The 21,252-nt window shown below is 38.9% G+C and overlaps 1 protein-coding gene across 3 annotated transcripts in view; it reads left to right on the top strand.

Moving 5' to 3' along the window:
* The window catches only part of IL1RAP (interleukin 1 receptor accessory protein), a 152,507-nt gene that overhangs the window by 46,641 nt on the left and 84,614 nt on the right, over window positions 1-21,252 (top strand). For all 3 annotated transcript variants that reach the window (XM_023750557.1, XM_023750556.1, XM_023750555.1), the window contains exon 2: window positions 4,782-4,854. In XM_023750557.1, coding sequence (XP_023606325.1) covers window positions 4,782-4,854 — 73 coding nt within the window. The remainder of the gene's footprint in view (window positions 1-4,781; window positions 4,855-21,252) is intronic.

Genomic DNA, 21,252 nt, shown 5'->3' with positions numbered 1-21,252 from the left:
GAATCAGAGCCTTTCATGTTACTTTGCTGAAACGTTTTCATTGATAAATACTAGATTCTGGAATATTCTGCACAAGGACCCTTCTATGGGTCAAAAAACTAGAAAACAGATTAAAAATGATGATGAAAATAACTCTGATTTTTAAGTAAATGCTATCTCCTTTTCTATAAAATGGGATAATTAATAATCTGGCCTATGTCCTTCAAAGACTTATTTGTCATAGCTGTGCAAGACCTGCTCAGTAAGTTAGAGAAGGGAAAAAGAAGGATCTGGGTGGGATCAGGACTCGAGCAAGAGATATGGCTGCAGGGCTAACCTCACACAGGGATGACTTTCCAGGTTTGTACCTTGGATGACTTTCCAGGTTTGTGCCTTAGTGGCCACGTTTTCAGTAGGCAGGTCATAGCAAAGGGCATCTGTTAGCCAGGAATGAAGCAAGTGATAGCAGCTTCATGGTTACAAGAGGCTTATCCAGTTCAGAGAAGACCTTACAGGGCACAGGGTGCAGGCTCCTGGAAAAGTGCTGAAAAACACCAGGTTGAAGGTCCAAGCCCCAACCAGGCTCATGGGCTTCGAAGAGTAGCCATGATCTGAATATAGAGCTATAAGTGGAATCAGGAGACTGAGGGAAAAATCAGTCCTGTGGACTATTGAAATGCTGATGTGCAGAACAAAGGCTGAGCAAGTGGTCAGTTAGAAAAATTACCATCCTTGGGGAAGCAAAACTAGTTTTAGCCTGTTACCCGCTGCTCAGTGAGAGAATCCAGGGCTAACTCAGAGATGAGACCCTAGCGCTTATTGAGCCTAGAGAATGCAGAAAATAGAAAGCTTCATATGCAGGAGTCGATGTTAAAGTTCTGAGCGCATGTTAGCTGTCATTATTAACATTGTTGTTGATAACGTAGACCTAAGTACATATTTGAAACTTCTCACTAGGTGATATAGGCATCCAAGTTGATATACCAGGAAACAATGGCATTGACTATGAGAGAAGTACCAATACCTCAGAAAGGAAGTATAAACATGATCATATAGTAAATAAAATGGATAATGCAAGAGAGGGTAACTGGAAATTTATTATATAAAAGTTTCAATCATCTGAAGCAAGGGTAGAGTCTGTTAAGGTCTCCCACAGTAATCTAAAGCTAGACTGTAATTCAGACCATGAGAAACCATGTATCATTAGGCAGGTTTCTTTTCTTTATGACAGTTTCTCCATCTCTGCAAATACCCAGTGCCCCCTCCCCCCAAGAAACAAGAACCAAAGTGTATTACTCAGTGGGTTAGAGCATTGGCCTGATATGTCAAGGCTGCAGGTTCAATCTCTGGTCAGGGCATATATAAGAAGCAACCAATGAATACATAAATAAGTGAAAGAACAAATCTCTCTCTCTCTCTCTTTCTTTCTCTCTCTCTCTCTCTCTCTCTCTCTCTCTCTCTCTCTCTTTCTCAAAATCAATAAATACTCCCTATTTTTTAAAAAGTGTATTACTAGTCACAATAATAAAATTCTTAGGCAGAATGTAAGATGATGTTAAATGAACCTGCCTTCTTAGAGAGGTCGCAGACCAGCCAACCTCCTCCCACTCACCTCGGTACCTTTAGCCTGTCAAAAACAGCCGACACAATCACATTTTCTTTTCAGTCTGCTTTATTCTAATTCATCACAGGGCCAGACTGACCCTGGACTTGTCTTTGCACACAAGTTATCTTTTGATTAGCTTTACCTTGGTGACCTGACACCTTGCTGCCTCTGGCATAATCCAGTTACTCATGAGAATATCAATTAAGGTCCTCAATCACCCTAATTAGAATGTCTTCTAAGTGTTGCTTTAGGAATAGTATTAGGGCTGAAAGTACTGTGCCCTGAATCTGAAATGAAATATCTAGTTGCTCTCCACTGACAAGGATTAATGCAGAATTATTAATTAATTTAATTAATGACTTGGATGAGGACCTAGGTGGCATGCTGATCAAGTTTATAGATGACACAAAGCTAGGAGGATAACAATTACTGGGATGACAGACTAGGGAGCCAAAATGATTTCAAGACAGAATTTAGTGGCAATCTATCTAATACGTGCCTGGAAGAATGATCTCCATTAGGCAGAACTGGATGTTAATATCACTCCTCTAATCAGAATCCTTCAATGATTCCCCTATTTGCTGTTAAAATTAAATCCCAAGTTCTTAAGCTGCTACTCAAGTCCATGTTATATTGTAATCCTAACTCTTCCTGCTTTCCAACAAAATCTTCTATATAGTACTTTTCCTAATACCCTGTGCTTGAGCCAAACTGAATTATTTATAGACTATTTCCTATTTATGGTCCATTTCTCCCTATCTTTGAGCATTATTCTCCATTGAGCTTCCTTTCCACAGACTTTCATTCTGCCTCACTTTTAAATTTCCAAACCAGTCCTTGCTAGTTCAAAAGCTACCTCTTACATTTAGTCTTCTTTGATTGCCTTAGCTAGAGTCATCTCTGTCTTTTGCTAATCTTCAATTACACTTATCTGTTCCTCTCTGACTATTTTATCACTATTTACTCTGTACTGCAGTTATTTTGTGTACACATTTTAAGGCTCTGCTAAACTCTGCCTGGTGCTAGAATGTCTGCCTGCTAAATCTTTACATATCCTACAGAGCTTCTGCATGTGTGTTGCTCATAGCTGATGACATTGAAGTGGTTTGCATGTAGTTTATTTCTTCTACTGGAAAGAAGTGTCCTTAGAGGAGGCCATGCATCTAACTTACTAGAGGCCCCTACAGTTATATCAAAGAGACGTATAAGCAGAAAGTCTTCAATATATGTTTTATTGAACAAAGGAATGATGGAGAGAAGAGTTCCCTAAGGTAATAGTATATGAATAGGAAGGGAATGGTGGTGATAAGAAAGAGACATTTAATCTTTGAAATAAAACAGTTATTAAGATATAATCAACTCACCTGGTTTGTGTATGGTCATGCTAAAGGAGGAAGCACAGTATGAACCAGAGAATTCTGATGATGTGTGGTCAAGAGAGGTGATAGGAGCTGGAAAATTGCATTGCCTTTTAAAGTGACTACACACTGTGTGGATTGCTTGGACAGTATCAGTTAACACCTATTGTTTCAGTATAATACTCTTAAAATTGTCCCATTTAAATGCTGTTATATGGTCACCCTATTAATCAAGTAACTCTTTGACCTTTTAAAACTGGTGGGTCCCTGTGGTTGTAAAGCTTATGACATATGCTAATGTTTGGGATAATAATAGTCTTATAGTTAGCCAGATATGGGTATAAAACTCATCTCTGTCACTTACTAAAAATATGATCTGGACACATATCCAAGACCTCTGATAAGCACCCTTACATATGACTGTTGTGTTCAAAAGTGAAAAGGGAGATCTACAGTATGAAATTTTTCAGTAATGTAAATATTTCAGTATTTATAACCAGGGGCCAGATATGTCTAGGGCATTAGGGAAATAAATATTTCACAGAGTTGTTAAATCTTCAGGCCTTCTGCGTTAAAGATCACACAACCAAGAGTAAGGGCATGGTTCTTGCTGGTTGACTGTTTTAGCTGGTTATCAATAGAGAGGCTCAAGATCACAGAAATTGGATTTAAGACTCATCATTTATTTTTTCAAGTGAGAAGAGGAAAGCAGCCACAACAGGGCATGTAGTTTATATATTTCCCTTTACTATAAATTCATAGTGTGATGCAATGCTGACCAAGTCAGATTTCAGGATTTCTAGATTTCCTATTTATCACGAAGAAGGAAAATTGCCTGGATTATAAAATACTTCCAGTTGGGAATAGACCAAAGGAATGTAAAGAAGGGAAGAAGATCAAACATCTGCTGGAATGTGACTCTAATGAAAAAAATCCAGAGTGTTTTTTTAAATAGGTATTTATAGTTCAGTGTATATATCAGATTAATAAATGGATCTACCTCATCCATTGCTGATGGTACAACCGCTATAGAAAGCAGTCTTCCTCAAAAAATTAAGAATAGAGCTACCATATGACTCAGCAACCCCACTCCTGGGTATATACCTGAAAAACTTGAAATTATGTATTTGCAAAGATATATGCACCCCTATGTTCATTGCAGCATTATTCACCGTGGCCAAGTCATAGAAACAACCAAAGTGTCCCGAGATAGAGAACTGACAAAGAAGATGTGGTACATATACACAATGGAATACTACTCAGCCATGTTGCAACAGCATGGATGGACCTTGAGAATATTATGCTAAGTGAAATAAGTCAATCAGAAAAAGCTAATAACCATTTGATTTCACTCATATGTGGTATATAAAAATGAAACTTATGAACACAAACAGCAATGTAGTTGTTGCCAGAGGTGATGGGAGAAAGGGGTCCTAATATAAGGTGACAGGAGAAAATTTGACTTTGGGTAGTGGGCACACGTGCAATATACAGAAATCTACATGTTCATGTTGATCAATGTCACCCCAATTAATTAATTAATTAATTAAAAAAGAAGAAAAGAAGGAAGGGTTCTAGAGCCAAGCTGTTGGAGTTTGATTATTACTCTACCACTTTCTACCCAAAGGATCTTGGTTATGTGATTTAAACTTGTCCCAGTTTCTTTATCTGTAACAGGGATTTTTTAAAACCTATCTTACTGGTTGGTTCTGACAATTAAATGTGTTAATATTGTAAAATTGTCAGAATAGTTCCTGATCAATAGTCAGTACGCATATGCACTAAATATTATTTAAGCACTGAGAGTAATGAGTCCTCTCCCTTACCTTTGTATTTAGATGGACAAGATGGGACTTCTGTGGTGTGTAATGAGTCTCTACTTCTATGGGATCTTGCAAAGTGATGCCTCGGGTAAGTGAATGGCTTTTCACAATCAATTGAAATGCAAGTCATGCATAGTGTATTATCTCAAGTCTTTATGAAAATGAACTAAGAGAAGATAATATTGTTTATTTCCATTGTCTTCTGTGGTAGCACAGAATCATAAATTTGACAGAATCAGAGAATTTTAATGGTAGGAGGAACCATTGACATCTCTAGTCTTCACAGTACACAGTGCAATTAGGTTAGTGATCTGGTCTATAAAAATGTAGGACTTTTCCATCACCTTCAGTTCCAAACCAACTAGAACCCTGCTTCTTTTCCTTACATCAGGTCCTATGGGAAAAGAAATGACAGTGATAGTAGCACTGTTTTTCAAACTTGAGCCAGTGGTGGAGAAGGCCTTGGTGGTAACAGTCAATTGAGATGTTATAAAAACAAATAAATAATGACAGGTTTCTGTCATGCTGCTTCTATATAGGAAAGAAAGATCGGTCAGGCTCAATCTTTCTTTGGGTGTTGCTTCATAAGAGGAACCATCCAAAGCCTTTATTGAGTTTGAATTACCGAACTCAACCATCATGGACCTGGATTAAATGAAATCAGACTTACAAGGGACTTGAAAGTTTATCTTTTCAGGTCTCCTCTCTTCTCCAGAATTACTATTCAGAACTATTTTCTGGTATCTCTAACTAGTGATTAACTTATTATAACCAGTTATATCTTTGGACTGATAAAATTTTAGATTTTAGTACATATAACTGAAATTTGTCTATATGTCATTTCCATACATTTCTTTGGTTCAACTTATTGATTTAAATAGAAAATACATAATCCAATGGTTTTCTAATTTTAATGCAAGGAACCTAGATATCTTAATTTTAAAAAGCTTTTAATGTATAATTCCCCTAAAAATCTTGGCCATACTTTGAATACCATTGTTTTATTTCCTCTTTTATGTGAAAGGCCTCCACAAATGTTACAACAGTGATCATATAATCATGACCATGCTCTCTAATATATGCCGTCAGATGTTCTTCACATGACATAGATTTGAGTCCTCCTACCATCCTGTATATTTTCTGGGTGTTTTTTAGTTTTGCTGTGACACTTAATGCATTTTATTAGAAAACAAAAACACTAAAGGAGAGGTATAACTAGGACAGAGTACAGCTCAAAGCTGAGAGAAGGAGAGATAACTTTCAATCTCGTTGGCCCCTGGGGTCTTCACAGATGAAAGTGTATATTATACAGGGCTGATATTCAGGTGGGATACATGACTCTATAGCTCTACTGGCTTTTTAGACTGGCATCTATCCTGCTTTAGTGAGTGCTCCATTTGATGGTCAGTGCCACAATGTCCTTATTTTTAAATATGCTGAATATAAACTCTGATCATAGTTTGTTCTTATTTGATTTAATTCTATGCTTACAGAGGCCTTCCTTAACCATCTTCACTAAAATAGCCCTGCCAATCACTTTCTATCCTATCCTACTTTAGTTTTCTCATAACTCATTGATGTATTAACTCATTCTGTTCTCTCCTACTCCCTCTCCTTTTCCTACTTCTCTTTTTTCTTCCCCCAATCTCCATCCTCCTTCCTTCCTTCCTTCCTTCCTTCCTTCCTTCCTTCCTTCCTTCCTTCCTTCCTTCCTTCCTTCCTTCCTTCCTCTTCCCCTTCTCCTTTTCCTCCTTCTCCTCCTCCTCTTCCTCCTTCCTCTTCCTTCTTCCTCTCTCCCTCTATCTCTCTTATATACATTCCTTTCACATCTTCCTCTTCCTTCTTCCTCTCTCCCTCTATCTCTCTTATATACATTCCTTTCACATCAATTTTTTAGGCAAATTGGCCAATTTCACACTGAAGGGACAGAGAGAGGTGACTGTATTGTTTCTTCTGGGAGAACAGTGAAGTCCCAGAAGTTGGTGGGTTGCTGGTGGTGACTGTATTGTTTCTGCTGGGAGAACAGTGAAGTCCCAGAAGTTGGTGGGTTGCTGGTGCTTCCCCAGTGGTCTTGGCAGTGTTGCTTATCTGAATGACCTTTACTGTAATTCTTCCAAAGAGCTCCCCCACCCCAAATTCCTTTGGAAAGTGAGCTTTCTACCCAGAAACTGTGACTCATAATTCTGCTGGGGGAGCTGACTTCTCAAATAAGATAAGTTCTCATACCAGCTCCATTGGGTCACCATGGGAGCAGGAAACATGTTGTAATCCCCTCAGCCCATCTGGCACATACTCATTTGCTTCCTTATGAAACGGTATATTGTGTCTGTGTCAGTGATGTACTTCCTAGTTGGAGGAGAGGAACAAAAAGAAAGTGTTGTTGACAAAAATAAAAGAGGAAACTGGCTCTGGGCTATGGGGGTGGGGGAATTACTGCACAGAATGGGGGATCAACCAACCTCTCACGCATCAAGGTGCCACCTCTTTTTTTTAAATATATTTTATTTATTTTTTACAGAGAGGCAGGGAGAGGGATACAGAGTTAGAAACATTGATCAGCTTCCTCCTGCACACTCCCTACTGGGGATGTGCCTGCAACCAAGGTACATGCCCTTGACCAGAATCAAACTTGGGACCCTTCAGTCCTCAGGCCGACATTCTATCCGCTGAGCCAAACCAGTTAGGGCAAGGTGCCACCTCTTATGATGACATATATGTCAGCAGACTTGTTGGTCTTTCATGCTGTAATGGGGTGACCCGCGGAGACGACCACCAGGGACTCAGATCAAAATTTAGGAGCCTTTATTAAGCTGGCCAGCGACTACAATTACAGCACCCTGCCGAAGCAGAGGCTGAACTGCAGTCGCTGGCCAGCTTAATAAAGGCTCCTAAATTTTGATCTGAGTCCCTGGTGGTCGTCTCCGCGGTCGCCCAATTACAATGCAGCTCTTTCTGTGTCAGGTACCCCTTTGAATGGAGCAACAAGATATGTATGTAACAGAGGAGAGATAGACTGAAAACCCTAGAGTACTGTAAATGTATATGATATTAGTAAGAGTTTTATCTTGTTGTTCTGGACCCTTCCATGTGGCTCCTCCTCTTTAGGGAAGCCTCATATTTATAAAAATGAATTATAAGAACATCAGAACCTGAGTTCCATGCAATGTGTTTCAAGAGCAGTGAGTTGGACTTCAAGCCACACAATTCTGACTTTAGAACATGGTCTTTCTGTTAGCAGTACTGTGTGGGATTTCCTTATTTGCTCAGGAACATGGGAGCATCATCTTCATTTCAGGTGGTGATAAAAGCAAGTAATCAAAAGCAAGCATTTACTTTCTTTTAAGGAACTAAAGTGTGGATAATTATAATAGTGATAATGTAATTATGATGTGGTAGTTAGGTATAGTGATAATAAACTCCTTTTGCTAAAAAAGCACTTTGCATTTTACATATTCTATGCCATTTGACTCTCACACCCAGACCATGGAATAGTCAGGCAATGTTAAGAAATAATGAGTGTTATGAGAAAACTAAAGCAGGATAGGATAGTCAAACTCCATTTATTTATAAGAAAAAAAGATCACAGTGGTTAAGTGAATTACATAAAGTCCCACAGCTAATACTTAGCACAACTGTGATTTTAACGAGTTCCTCAGTTCCCAAGATGCATGCTCTTCTTACTAAATATACTCCCCTTGGACTCCACTAGCATACAGTTTAGGAAGAAGATTATGTTCTGAGGTGTCACAGGTTTTGCTCACTGTTAAAGAACCACTCAGTCATAGGTTTCGGTGCTTTTTAGATAAGGAGTATCTCACCCCAGACCTCCTTAATATATCATTATTATTATTTAATATATTATTTTTAAGGATGAAAATCACTGTAATGTATGCTCAAAACTCAGTATTCCCATTTTTGCTTATTACCATATTAAGCATTTTCAATATTAAACTCTAAGAAGTTCTCCTTTGCAACAATTCCAAAAGCAAGCAAACTTTGACTTGTCACACATTTCTCTTTTGGCGTTTCATTGGCAGCATGTTAGAAAGTCAAAGTATAAAAGCTGTCTTCAGAGTAGAAATAAATATTTGGAACTTGTGATTTCAAGTTGGAAAGATAGTGAAAACAGCACCCCAGATAGTATGGTGAATTTTAAAAATATTGCCATATCAAAATTATTTGCTGCACAGACCACCTAAAAATGATAGCGATGCACTTTCTTCTCCAAAAATGTTAGCAATGCATCTTCTTCTACACACACACACACACACACACACACACACACACACACACACATACATTTGAACCTAGCTTTTTATTTAAAAGTGAGCAAACAGTTGACTGTGTGCCAGGTGCAAGGCTAGATTTCACACACATTATCACTAATGTTGCAGAAAACACTGTGGAGGTGTGGAGTTGGAAAATCCCACGCCCATTTTATAGTTTAGGAAATGAAGAACCAGGGAGGTGGCCTAAGGTAACAGTGCTCAGGCTGCTGCTACTCAAAGGCAGAGCTCTTTCCTTTATATCACATTCCCTTCCTTCAGGACGTTGCTCTGCTAATGCAGGTAAAATCCCTGGATTTCTTTTCCATTCTGTGTAAGAAATTTGCAGAGGGTGGAAATAATCTTTTGGCTTGAGAGTGAATTACACAATGCAAAATAAACAAATACCTAAAAACACTGTGTTTCACCAGGAGTCAAGAGACATTGGTTTAAGTTCTGACTGTTTCACTTTGTGAGTTGTTAATGACAGGAAGATGTATTTTAATCACTTCGTGTCATGGCATCCTTATCAATCAACCAAACCAACCAACCAACCAAGAACAGCAAAGCCCCAACCAATGCTGCCTTCTTGCTTTTGTATTAAAGAGGATAAGGGCTGTTATTATACATCATGCACACACACAGTGTACCCTCTTCCCATTTAGGTGGTTTCTAATGACAAGTATTTATCTTACAGATTTCACCTTATTCTAAAGATCATGTGTTTGATCATTTTATATTAAAGAGTCTAGGGCACATATGGGAAGGTTCTTACTATAAGCATCTTACAGTAAAGTCTAAAAGAAAGAAGCAAAATGAAATACCCAATAAAATACCCTGAGAGAGCCGATAATGTTACTAGTTCTGTAGGAACCTATCAGGGAAGACTTCTCAATCAAAGAACAATTGTTCTTGTCAAGAAAAAATACATCTGTTATTTGGGAACAGAACAGTGCAGTGCAATGAAGGGATGGTGTGAAGGCAATTTAGAAGCCAAGCTGGAAAGGTAGGTTGGGAACAGATTGTGGATGACAGGAATCTCTTCAGGGAAAGAGAATATTTGTGTTGAATGTATTCTAGGTAGAGTTGGTTAGTTCGTTTTTATTTTTAATTGTGTCTTACTTTTGTGAGGACATGTAATATCTTCAATGCTATGTAATGGTTCTTTCAGCTTTGAAGAGGATTCCATTTATTGCCAGGCCCAGCGGCCTCATATTACTTGAATGTGTTTTTTGAAAAACTCCATACTTGGATGTACCTATGACATTCAGTCTGTCTGGTGCTCATGGCTGGTCATCCTGAACACCCTTCCTTTCTATGCAATTTAGTCCAAACATTTGAGGAATGTTTGAAGAATACCGTTTCATTTTTTTTTTCTTAGACCTAAAGGTCATCAGAGATATAACATACCCTCTTGTATTTTAAATGCTGCATCTTGGGAGCAGATATCTTTTCTCTTTTCTTTTTTTCCTTTTTTTGAGCTGCATTTGTATTTTGAAACATACTGATGTTTATTTTTAAGTTACTTATACTTCCTGAGGGTCAGGAGCCTGATAGAAAAGAGATCTATGCACCACAGTTTATTGGCCTGATGCTGACTTTGCAAAGATAAAACAGCTTTTTGCTTCAGAACAGCTTTTTGCTTCCACAGGGTTAGTTCTTTGTTTAGAAAAATGACTTGACCCATCCCTTACGTGGCTGTTAAGAGAAACCAATATTTTTATAGGTAATAAATGGTTGTATATGATTATAGGTGGCAATGTCTGATTTATAGGAATTTATTCTGCCCTTTAAATCACCTTTGTCTCTGCATCCCCACCCCCACTCCCTACAGAACATTTGTCTCTGCCATCTTGAGATCAGATCACCATCTTGATTATCAATGAATCATACCAAGCCAGTTATCACTGTTTTTAATTTTTTTTTGCCTATTTTGCTGATAATGTGTTTAGAAAATAAAATGCATATCCACTCTCAACATAACAATGCAATGATTCTTTTATTTTAAAATCCGCTTGGTGCCGCTACTCATTTATTTTTGAGGGACAGAGAAAAACATGGATACCTTTTACAAATAATCCGGGAACCTCAGTCAACAACTTCAAGGACTGGTCATCCAAAAACATAAAAGCTAATATACAGAATGCCTTCTTTTGTCCTTTCTTATTTTAAAGTCAAGTAGAAACAATGAAAATACAAGATGCTGAGAAAATGAGAGAAAAGCAATAAAATAATCCTACCCTCAGTAACCTAGACTTGGCTGAGTTCTGTTGTTTTCACGAATTTCATTTCTCCTTCTGCCATCTGAATCAAAACTCTTGTTATGGCTGTACATTATTGGGGAATAAATATCACTTTCCTACAGTTTTTGCAGGTTCTCAAATAATAGTTTAAAGCTCTCTGCTAGTCAGTCAGTCCATTTAAAAATAATTTTATTGATTTTTAGAGAGAAAGGAAGGGACAGGGAGAGACAAATATCAATGAGAGTGAATCATTAATGGGCTGCCTCCTACAACCCCATCCTGGGGATCGAGTCTGCAACCTGGGCATGTGCCCTGACTGGGAGTCAAACCAGCAACCTTTTTGTGCATGAGACTACGCCCAAACAACTGAGCTTCACCAGCCAGGGCAGCCCATTGATTTTTGTTTTTCCTTCTGAGATACTTTCATATTTTTTGAAGTGTCTCTTGAGATAGGCAGGAGGGTGCATTTTTATATGTATACTGAGGTACTGATGTTTGCACTTTTTGTTCACTTATTTAAGAGACCATTGTGTTCCCTTTAAATTTTGGGCTTGCCATACCAATGAGAAGGACCAAGTGAGGAGTATTTGCCAACTATTGTTTCCTCATTGGAATCAGTGTCATCTACATCATAAGTGTAGACACTCAAAAGAAGAAAAAAAAAGCACAGAAAGAGAGCATATCCATCAGTCACTAGTGATTTCTCTACATCAATACAGCTCTTTATTAATAAATGTCATGGGTTTTATTTGATTCCTAATTACTTAAACGTTCAGTAGAACTATAGTTGAAATATAAGACTCTATTACTGTTTTCACAGAGGACTTGTTGAATTTGATGGAAACCCAGCTATATACTGTTTCAGATCACAAAATAACTTTTTTAAAGTACTAAACTTAAGTGGTTCCCCATTTTTCTGAGCTTTGCATTATTCCCCTCACATTATTGGGGAATAAATAAGTGATATTTATTCCCCAATAATGTACAGGAAATAATGCAAAGTTTTGGTTCAGATGGGGTATCCTTATTGAACAGTTCATTTTTTTCTAGTATTTTTGATATTCTGATTCTTTACCTCCTTCCTGGTATATTAAAATGATAAAAGCAAATAGAATCCTTGAATATTATAGAGGTTTTCTTAAGTCTAATGTACCTCCAGCCATGAGAGCCAGCAGCTTCTCCAAGGATATGGCTTTGTCAACCTGAATACTTATATTCTGAAGGAAGTGTAAGACACAGGTGGTGCAGGCAAAGAGTTGTGCATGGCCTTCATGATAATGAAGGAAGAGGAGATAGCAAGCAAGAAGATAGGACTCTGAATCTCCTTTAGCACTTTGCATTCATAAAGTCTAAGGTAGAAACAATCTGCTATTGTTTGTAATTGACACTGAGTTATATTTATAACTCAGTAGCAAAGTAGTTCTTAAGGCTCAGTAGAAACCCAGCTTGTATTCAGGTCTAGAAAGAGGGTGTATGCTTGTCTGGAGAAAAAATGAAATCATGGAAATGTGAATAGAGCAATTAGTAAATGAAAATGTCCCTTCCACTACTTTCAGTGTTCTTGGTGAGATGCTAAGGAGGATTTCAGGAAGAAAGTGAGATAAGGTGTTTGTTCCTGGTTTCTTCTTCTTTTTCTGTTAATCCTCACCTGAGGACATTTTTCCCATTGATTTTTAGAGAGAGTGGATGAGAGGGAGGAGGGGGAGAGATATATAGAGAGAGATCCATTGGTTGCCTCTTACAGGGTCCCCAACTGTGCCTGGACCAGGGCTGGGGATCAAACCCGAAACCTAGGTATATGCCCTTGACTGGAAATTGAACCCGTGACCCTTTGATCCTTGGGTTGGTGCTCCAACCACTGTGGATAACACTGTCCAGGGCTGTTCCTGCTTTCTTTTGTTAAAATATATTTTTATTGATTTCAGAGAGGAAAGGAGAGGGAGAGAGAGATAGCAACATCAATAATGAGAGAGAACCATTGAATGGCTGCCTACTGCACACCCCACACTGGGGATCGAGCCTGCAACCCTGACCAGAATTAAACTGTGACCTGGTTCATAGGTTGATGCTCAAACACTAAGCCATGCTGGTCAAGCTGTTCCTGCTTTCTTTGTTAAAGAAAACTCTTTGGTGATCTCACCTTTATTGCTATAAATATTCTGTTACTAAAAAGGTCCTTCCTCTCATCTACAATGTGGAGATAATTGATGACTGCAATAATAGCCATGAAGCATTATGCAGTATTGACTCTTTTTTTAATTACTAAAGGAAGATCATGCTAAGCTAAGCATGGCTTTAAATCTCTTTTACTCTAATTCTCTGTAAATTGGTAATAATTATTTAGTAGAGTGTGTAATAGAAGAGAAAGGATGTGAGGGAAATAACATTAATTGAACTATTATATACTAGAGGTCCAGTGCACGAAATTTGTGCATGGGTGGCGAGGGGTCCCTCAGCCTGGCCTGTGCCCTCTCGCAGTCTGGGACTCCTCAGGGGATGACCACCTGCTGGCTTAGGCCTGCTCCCCAGGGGATTGGACCTAAGCTGGCAGTCAGACATCCCTCTGGCAACCTGGGAGCCCTCGGGGGATGTCTACTTGCCAGCAGGGAGCAGGCCTAAGCTGCAGTCGGACATCCTTAGCGCTACTGAGGAGGCAGGAGAAGCTCCCACCACCACTGCTGTACTGGCAGCCATCAGCCTGGCTAGTGGCTGAGCAGAGCTCCCCCTGTGAGAGCACACTGACCACCAGAGGGCAGCTCCTGCATTGAGCGTCTGGCCCCTGGTGGTTAGTGTGTGTCATAGTGACCAGTCATTCCCAGTTGTTCTGCTGTTAGGGTCAATTTGCATATTACCCTTTTATTATATGGGATAGAGGCCTGGTGCATGGGTGGGGACTGGCTGGTTTGCCCTGATGTGTGTCCCGGATCAGGGTGGGGGTCCTACTGGGGTTCCTGAACAGCCTGGGTGAGAGGCTGATGGGTGTTTGCAGCTGGTCAAACCCCCTTCAGGATGGGGTCCCCACTGGGTGCCTGGCAAGCCTGGGTGAGGGCTGTTGGCTGTTTGCAGCTGGTCACACCCCCTTCAGGGTGGGGGTCCCTATTGGGGTGCCTCACCAGCCTGGGTGAGGGGCTGATGGCTGTTTGCAGGCTGGTCAAGCCCCCACCACCAGTGGGGACCCTCACCCCATGGAGGTTTGGCCAGCCTGGGTAAGGGGCTGATGGCTGTTTTCAGGCTGGCCCACACCCCCTTTAAGGTGGGGGGTCCCCACTGGGGTGCCTGGCCAGTCTGAGTGAGGGGCTGAGGGTCATTATCAGGCTTGCCAAGCCCCCCTCCCAGTGACGGAAATGCCCAGCCTCACCTTTTTTTCTTTTTTTTTATTCTAGGATTTATTTACCTTCTACAATTGAAACTTTATAGCCTTGAGAGGAGCTCAGAGCTGGCCAGGGAAGGCGGGAAGCTTGGCTTCCTCTTTGCAGGCTGGCCACAGCCCCCAGCCACCCAAGCTCCCAGTGGCACAGCCGGCTGAAAGCAGGTATCTGGGGTTTATTTACCTTCTATAATTTAAACTTTGTTGCTTTGAGTGGAGCTCAGAGCCAGCCGCGGCAGGAGGGAAACTTGGCTTCCTCCATCGCCGGGGCAACCAAGCCTCCTGCTTGCTCCAGCTCCATGGCTGCTGGCCGCCATCTTGGTTGGGTTAATTTGCATATAGTCACACTGATTGGCTGGTGGGCATGGCTTGGGCATAGCGAAGGTATGGTCAATTAGCATTTTTGTCTTTTATTAGTGTAGATATTTGTGTGTGTGTGTGTGTGTGTGTGTGTGTATATATATATATATATGTTATACACCTGTATACATATATACACTTTGTGTATATGTATATAGGTGTGTCCCCCCAAAATGTATACATTGAATAATTATTAATTCCAATGGGTTAAATCTGAACAGAAAGAAATATCAATTGAGCAATCAGCTGTTAAAGTGTGGGGACATTTCTGAACAGTCCTATAAGATACTATAAGATAGAAATAGATATTAGTCTGTCTTTACCAGCAAGAAAGTCAAGATTCAGAAAACTGAATTAAAAACTTAAATTAACTTAATAGTTTACTATAAGTATGAAGTGGTAAAACTTGTATACCTGTTTGGCTATAAAATGCATGCTACCAGCACTATATCATGTTGCCAGTGAATTCTTTATAATTAAAACATTCCACATTTTAAATATGTCAGACCAAGCTGTCAATTATTGATTATATAAACACATACAATTGAAAGGAAATATTCAACCAATTTAGAAAAAAACAACAACAACAGAACATAGGATGTGATTTTTCATGTTGCAAATACTACTTCTAGTTGATTTACTCCACGCTTCCTGAAACATATACAGTGCACTTCACTTGTATCTATTCAGATGGTATACATTTTTCCAAGGTCATACACAATTTCCTAAAGGGAAACAGTTCTATATAAGATGACAGATGGATAAAGCAAAGATGGTTCAGTACAGAAACAGTGTGTTTGAGTGGAGTGAGAAGCTGTTAACTTCAGTATGCTGCAAGGTTGTTTTGGCATTCGTCATTTGGCTTCCCCTGTGGCTAACTCAGAGATGCTAACTGTAACTTCACATCTTTCATTCTTACCCAGGTATAGCAGGCTCAGTTCCTCCTCTTAGTCCTCCTCCTAAGTGTTATTAGTAAATGATGCTTTCATGTGGCTCAGATTTTTTGTTTGTTTGTTTGTTTGTTTGTTGTTGTTTTTTAGTGTATAGCTCTAAAAAATTATTTTCAGTCTAAAGATACCAGTTTTTTCTCTGCTAGACTTTAGGAGTGATTGAGTATATATTTCGAAATTTGATGGTGGTTTCACTCCAAGTTCCATTTTATTCTGGATAGAGCTGGAATGTTTTCTCTTTCACAGAAGCTGTCACATTTGTGTATGTGTGTGGCAACAGAACAACTAGAAAAACTGTCATGTACATTCAGCAACTGCACGTAGGATAGAGCTGGGGCATTGTCACCCCTCCGTGCATAGATAGGTATGTTACTTCACTCACTGTAGACTCTCCAGAATTGAAAACCTGAACATTGGTTCAGGATTAATGCACAAATCCCTTTCAGTCCCAGGTAAATCAGTGTTTTCATAGACGATTATCCATTTTAAGGCATGAATCATTTTTATCACAGAAGGATGATATTTTCCTGTAATTTGAGGATGCACCTTTATGATTGAGAAGAAACAGGTCAAAGATCTATAAAACTTCCACGTGTGGAATCTGGTTATTTATGATGAGATCTGAAATCGAGCTCAGCAGATGTTTTCTGGGCACCTGTATGTACAAATCTTTGTACTACAGGAATGTAAAAAGGAGTAAGCTACTTTGCATGCATGCATTCATTCATTCATTTATAGGATATATGCTAGACACTGTGCTTGCCTATACTTATTGGTAAATAAGACAGAAATGATCCCTCCCCTTATGGAAATTGTAACATTATGGAAGCTTCAGGACAGAATAAAAGAAGCACATAAGCAGATTCTTAAAAGTTTTAAGAAGTGAAGGTTATGGGACATTATTTTGATGGAAAGCAATTGGACAATATATCCCATTGAAGGATGAAAAAGAGCCATCTATATTCAAAGTAGACAGAAGGCAATGGGATGGTATGTGTGAGGTATAATGACCACGCTGCCAATGTTGTTGGACCTGCAAGGAATGGGGGAGGGGAGATGAAAAGGGAGATGTGGGCAGGGTCCAGTGCCTATTAAGGGTGTTACATTGATCTTCACTGCGACAAAAAGTCATTGAAAGGATTGATCCAGGACCCTGACATTATCTCTTTATTAAATGTTCCTACTAGTTCCCATGTGGGAAATAGATTGGAGAAGATTTCAGTTTCTCTCAGTATGGTGGACAAGGTCTCTTAAATGACCCTTTTGCTGTAAAGCAGCTAGAAATGATGAATTTAAAAATAAATGTCATTTAAAATGAATTGCTGTGTTGGTAAGAAATCCTTAGAGAATCGAATTGAAGTAAAACTGGAATTCAAAAAAGAAAATAAGCCAGCTCTGTAGTTGGCAGCTGCCCAAGGTAGCATCCAGAGTTAGTGGGAAAAGATGTTTTTAAATGCTAGGACATTTGGATAATTTCTTTTTTTTATTTATCTTTATTGTTGAAATATTACAGATGTCCCATTTTTTCCCCAATTGACCCTTTCTAGCCCACACTCACTCCCTGCCCCAGGCCTTTACCATACTATTGTCTGTGTCCATAAGTTATGTATGTATGTATATGTGTGTGTGTGTGTGTGTGTGTGTGTGTATATATACACACACACACATATCACACACACACACACACACACACACACATACGTTTTTTGGTTAATCTCTTCCTTCCCATCCACCCCCACCTTCCCTCTATGATTCATCAGACTGTTCCATGTTTCTGTGTCTCTGGATCCATTTTGTTCTTTAGAATCCACATATGAGTGCGATCATGTGATATTTGTCTTTCTCTGACTGGCTTATTTCACTTAGCATAATACTCTCCAGGTTCCTCCATGCTGTCTCAAAGGGTAAGAGAACCTTCTTTTTTTTACAGCTGCATAGTATTCCACAGCTTTTTTGTCCACTCTCCTGCTGATGAGCACTTGGGCTATTTCCAGATCTTAGCTATTGCAAATTGAGCTACTATGAATACAGGGATGCATATACTGTTTCTGATTGGTGTTTCAGGTTTCTTAGGATATATTCCTAGAAATGGGATTACTGGGTCAAATGGCAGTTCCATATTTAATTTTTTGAGGAAACTCCATACTGTTTTCCACAGTGGCTACACCAGTCTACATTCCCCCCAGAAGTGCACCAGGGTTCTCTTTTCTCTACATCCTTGCCAGCACTTGTCATTTGTTCATTTATTGATGGTAGCCATTATCACAGGTGAGAGGTGATACTTCAATGTCATTTTAATTTGCATCTCTCTGATGATTATTGACTTTGAGCATTTTTCCATATGTCTCTTGGCCATCTGTATGTGCACTTTGGAGAAGTATCTATTTAGGTCCTTTTTCCATTTTTAATTGGATTTTTATCTTCCTTTTGTTAGGTTGTATGATTTTCTTATATATTTTGGATATTAACTCTTTATCATATGTATCATTGGCAAATATGTTCTCCCATACAGTAGGCTCCCTTTTCCTTTTGTTGATGGTTTCTTTTGCTGTGAGAAGCTTTTCATTTTGATGTAGTCCCATTTGTTTATTTCATCCTCTGTCTCCTTTGCCCTAGGAGATGTATAGGCAAACATATTGCTATGAGAGATGTCTGAGATTTTGCTGGCTATGTTTTTTTCTGGGATTTTTATGGTTTCAGGACTTACATGTAAGTCTTTTATTCATTTGAGTTTATTCTTGTGTATTGTGTAAGTTGTTAATCTAGTTTCATTATTTTTTTTTGCATTTACCTATCCAATTATCCCAAAATCATTTTTTTCATATATATTTTTATTGATTTCAGAGAGGAAGGGAGAGGGAGAGAGAGATAGAAACATCAATGAGGAGAGAGAATCATTGATCAGCTGCCTCCTGCAAGCCTCACACTGGGGATTGAGCCCACCACCAAGACATATGCCTTGACCATAGGTCCAAGCTCAACCACTGAGACACGCCAACTGTGCCCAACACCATTTATGGAAGAGATTACCTTTTCTCCATTGTATGCTCTTGCCTCCTTACTCAAATATAAATTGAGCATAATGGTTTGGGTCTATTTCTGGAGTCTCTGTTCTGTTCCATTGATTTGTATGCCTGTTCTTGTGTCATTACCAGGCTGTTTTGAGTACAGTGGCTTTGTAGCATAACTTGATATCTGGTATTGTCATCCCTCCAACTTTGTTCTTCTTTCTCAAGATTACTGTGGCCATTTAGGGTATTTTTTGGTTCCATATAAATTTTTGGAGTATTTGTTCTAGATTTGTGATATATGCTCTTGCTATTTTAATAGGGATTGCATCACATCTCTAGATTGCTTTGGGTAGTATGGAAATTTTAATGATGTTACTTCTACCTATCTATGAATATGGTATATTCTTCTACTTGTTTATATCTTCCTCTATCTCTTTTGTCAGTGTCTTGTAGTTTTCTGAGTACAGGTATTTTACCTCCTTGGTTAAATTTATGCCTAAGTATCTTAATTTTTTTTGTTGCATGGTAAATAGGATTGCTTCTTAAATTTCTCTTTCTGAGAATTCATTATTGGTTTATAATAATGCCATAAATTTCTGGGTGTTAATTTTGTATTCTGCTACATTGCCGAAATCATTTTTTTAAATCTAATAGTTTTTTGGTGGATTCTTTAGGGTTTTCTATGTACAATATCATGTCATCCATGAATAATGACAGTTTTACTTCCTCCTTTCCAATTTAGATGCCTTATATGTTTTCTTCTTCTCTGATCACTGTGGCTAAGACAGTACTATGTTGAATAAGAGTTGTGAAAGCGGACATCCCTGCCTTGTTCCTATTCTTAGGCAAAAGCCCCCATCTGGATGGCTTCTCAGGGGAATTTTACAAAACATTCAAAGAACTAACAGCTATCCTCCTCAAATTATTCCAAAATATCCAAGAGGAAAGAATACTTCCAAGCTTTTTTTTGAGGCCAGGAATATCCTAATTCCAAAACCAGATAAAGACACTACAAAGAAAGAATTACAGGGCAATATCCCTGATGAACATAGATGCTAAAAACCTCAACAAAATATTAACAAATCAGATCCAGCAATATATTATAAAGATCATACACCATGATCAAGTGGAATTTATTCCAGGGATGTAAGGCTGGTACAATATTCGTAAATCAATAAACATAACATATCACATAAACAAAGTGTAAGACATAAATCACATGATCATATCAATAGATTCAGAAAAAGCATTCAAAAACCCAACATCAATTTTTGATAAAAACTCTCAGCAAAGAGGGAATAGGAGGATCATACCGCAACATAATAAAGGCCATATATGACAAACCTACAGCCAACATCATTCTCATTGGCAAACACTAACATCATTTCTTTTAAGAACAGGAACAAGACAGGGATAATTTCTTTACAAATAAAATAATATTTTATCTTATGTCTTACCCCCAAACAATTCTTGATTTAATTAAATTTTTTAATGTAAAAAAATAAATTAAACCTAAAAGTACTAGAAGAAAATATATGTACACACTACTGTAATGTTTAGATGGAGAAGGTCTTTCCAGATATATCATCAGAGGTAGGCATCATTAAAGAAGTTTGAGTTAGTGTTTCAGGTTCCTTCAGGTATATTCCCAGATGTTTAATTGCTGGGTCATATGGCAGTTCCATTTTTAATTTTTTGAGGTAACTCCACATTATTTTCCACCATGGCTCACCAATCTACAATCACACCAACAGTGTACAATATTTCCCTTTTCTCCATGTCCTCATCAACACTTGTTGTTTGTTGACTTATTGATGACTAGAGGTCCGGTGCATGAATTTGTGCACGGGTGGGTTCCGGCCAGCATATCCCATGGGGACCCATCAGGGCTGGGCCAGCAGGGGGAGGAGTTGCGAGAGGTTGGAGGGGGCCAATCGGGGCCCCAATCAGGCAACCGCCACAGTGCATGTCATAGCAACCAGTTGTTTCACTCATTCTGGTTGTTCTGTTGTTCTGGTCACTTAGCTTATCTATAATAATAAAAATATAATATGCTAATTAGACTGGACATCCTTCTGGACGAAGCCATGGTGGGCGGGGACCAAGGCAGAGGCCTGCAGCTACCACTGCAGGTGGGGACTGAGCCCCCCTTGCACAAATTTCATGCATTGGGCCTCTAGTATATATATAGGTAGCCATTCTGACAAGGTGTTAGGTGGTATCTCATTGTGGTTAAATTTCCATTTCTCTGATGATCTGTGACGTTGAGCATCTTTTCATAACTTGATTA

This window comes from Myotis lucifugus, unplaced genomic scaffold, assembly GCF_000147115.1.
Source record: "Myotis lucifugus unplaced genomic scaffold, Myoluc2.0 scaffold_14, whole genome shotgun sequence".
Taxonomy (NCBI): domain Eukaryota; kingdom Metazoa; phylum Chordata; class Mammalia; order Chiroptera; family Vespertilionidae; genus Myotis; species Myotis lucifugus.
This window is presented reverse-complemented; position numbering and strand designations above follow the sequence as displayed.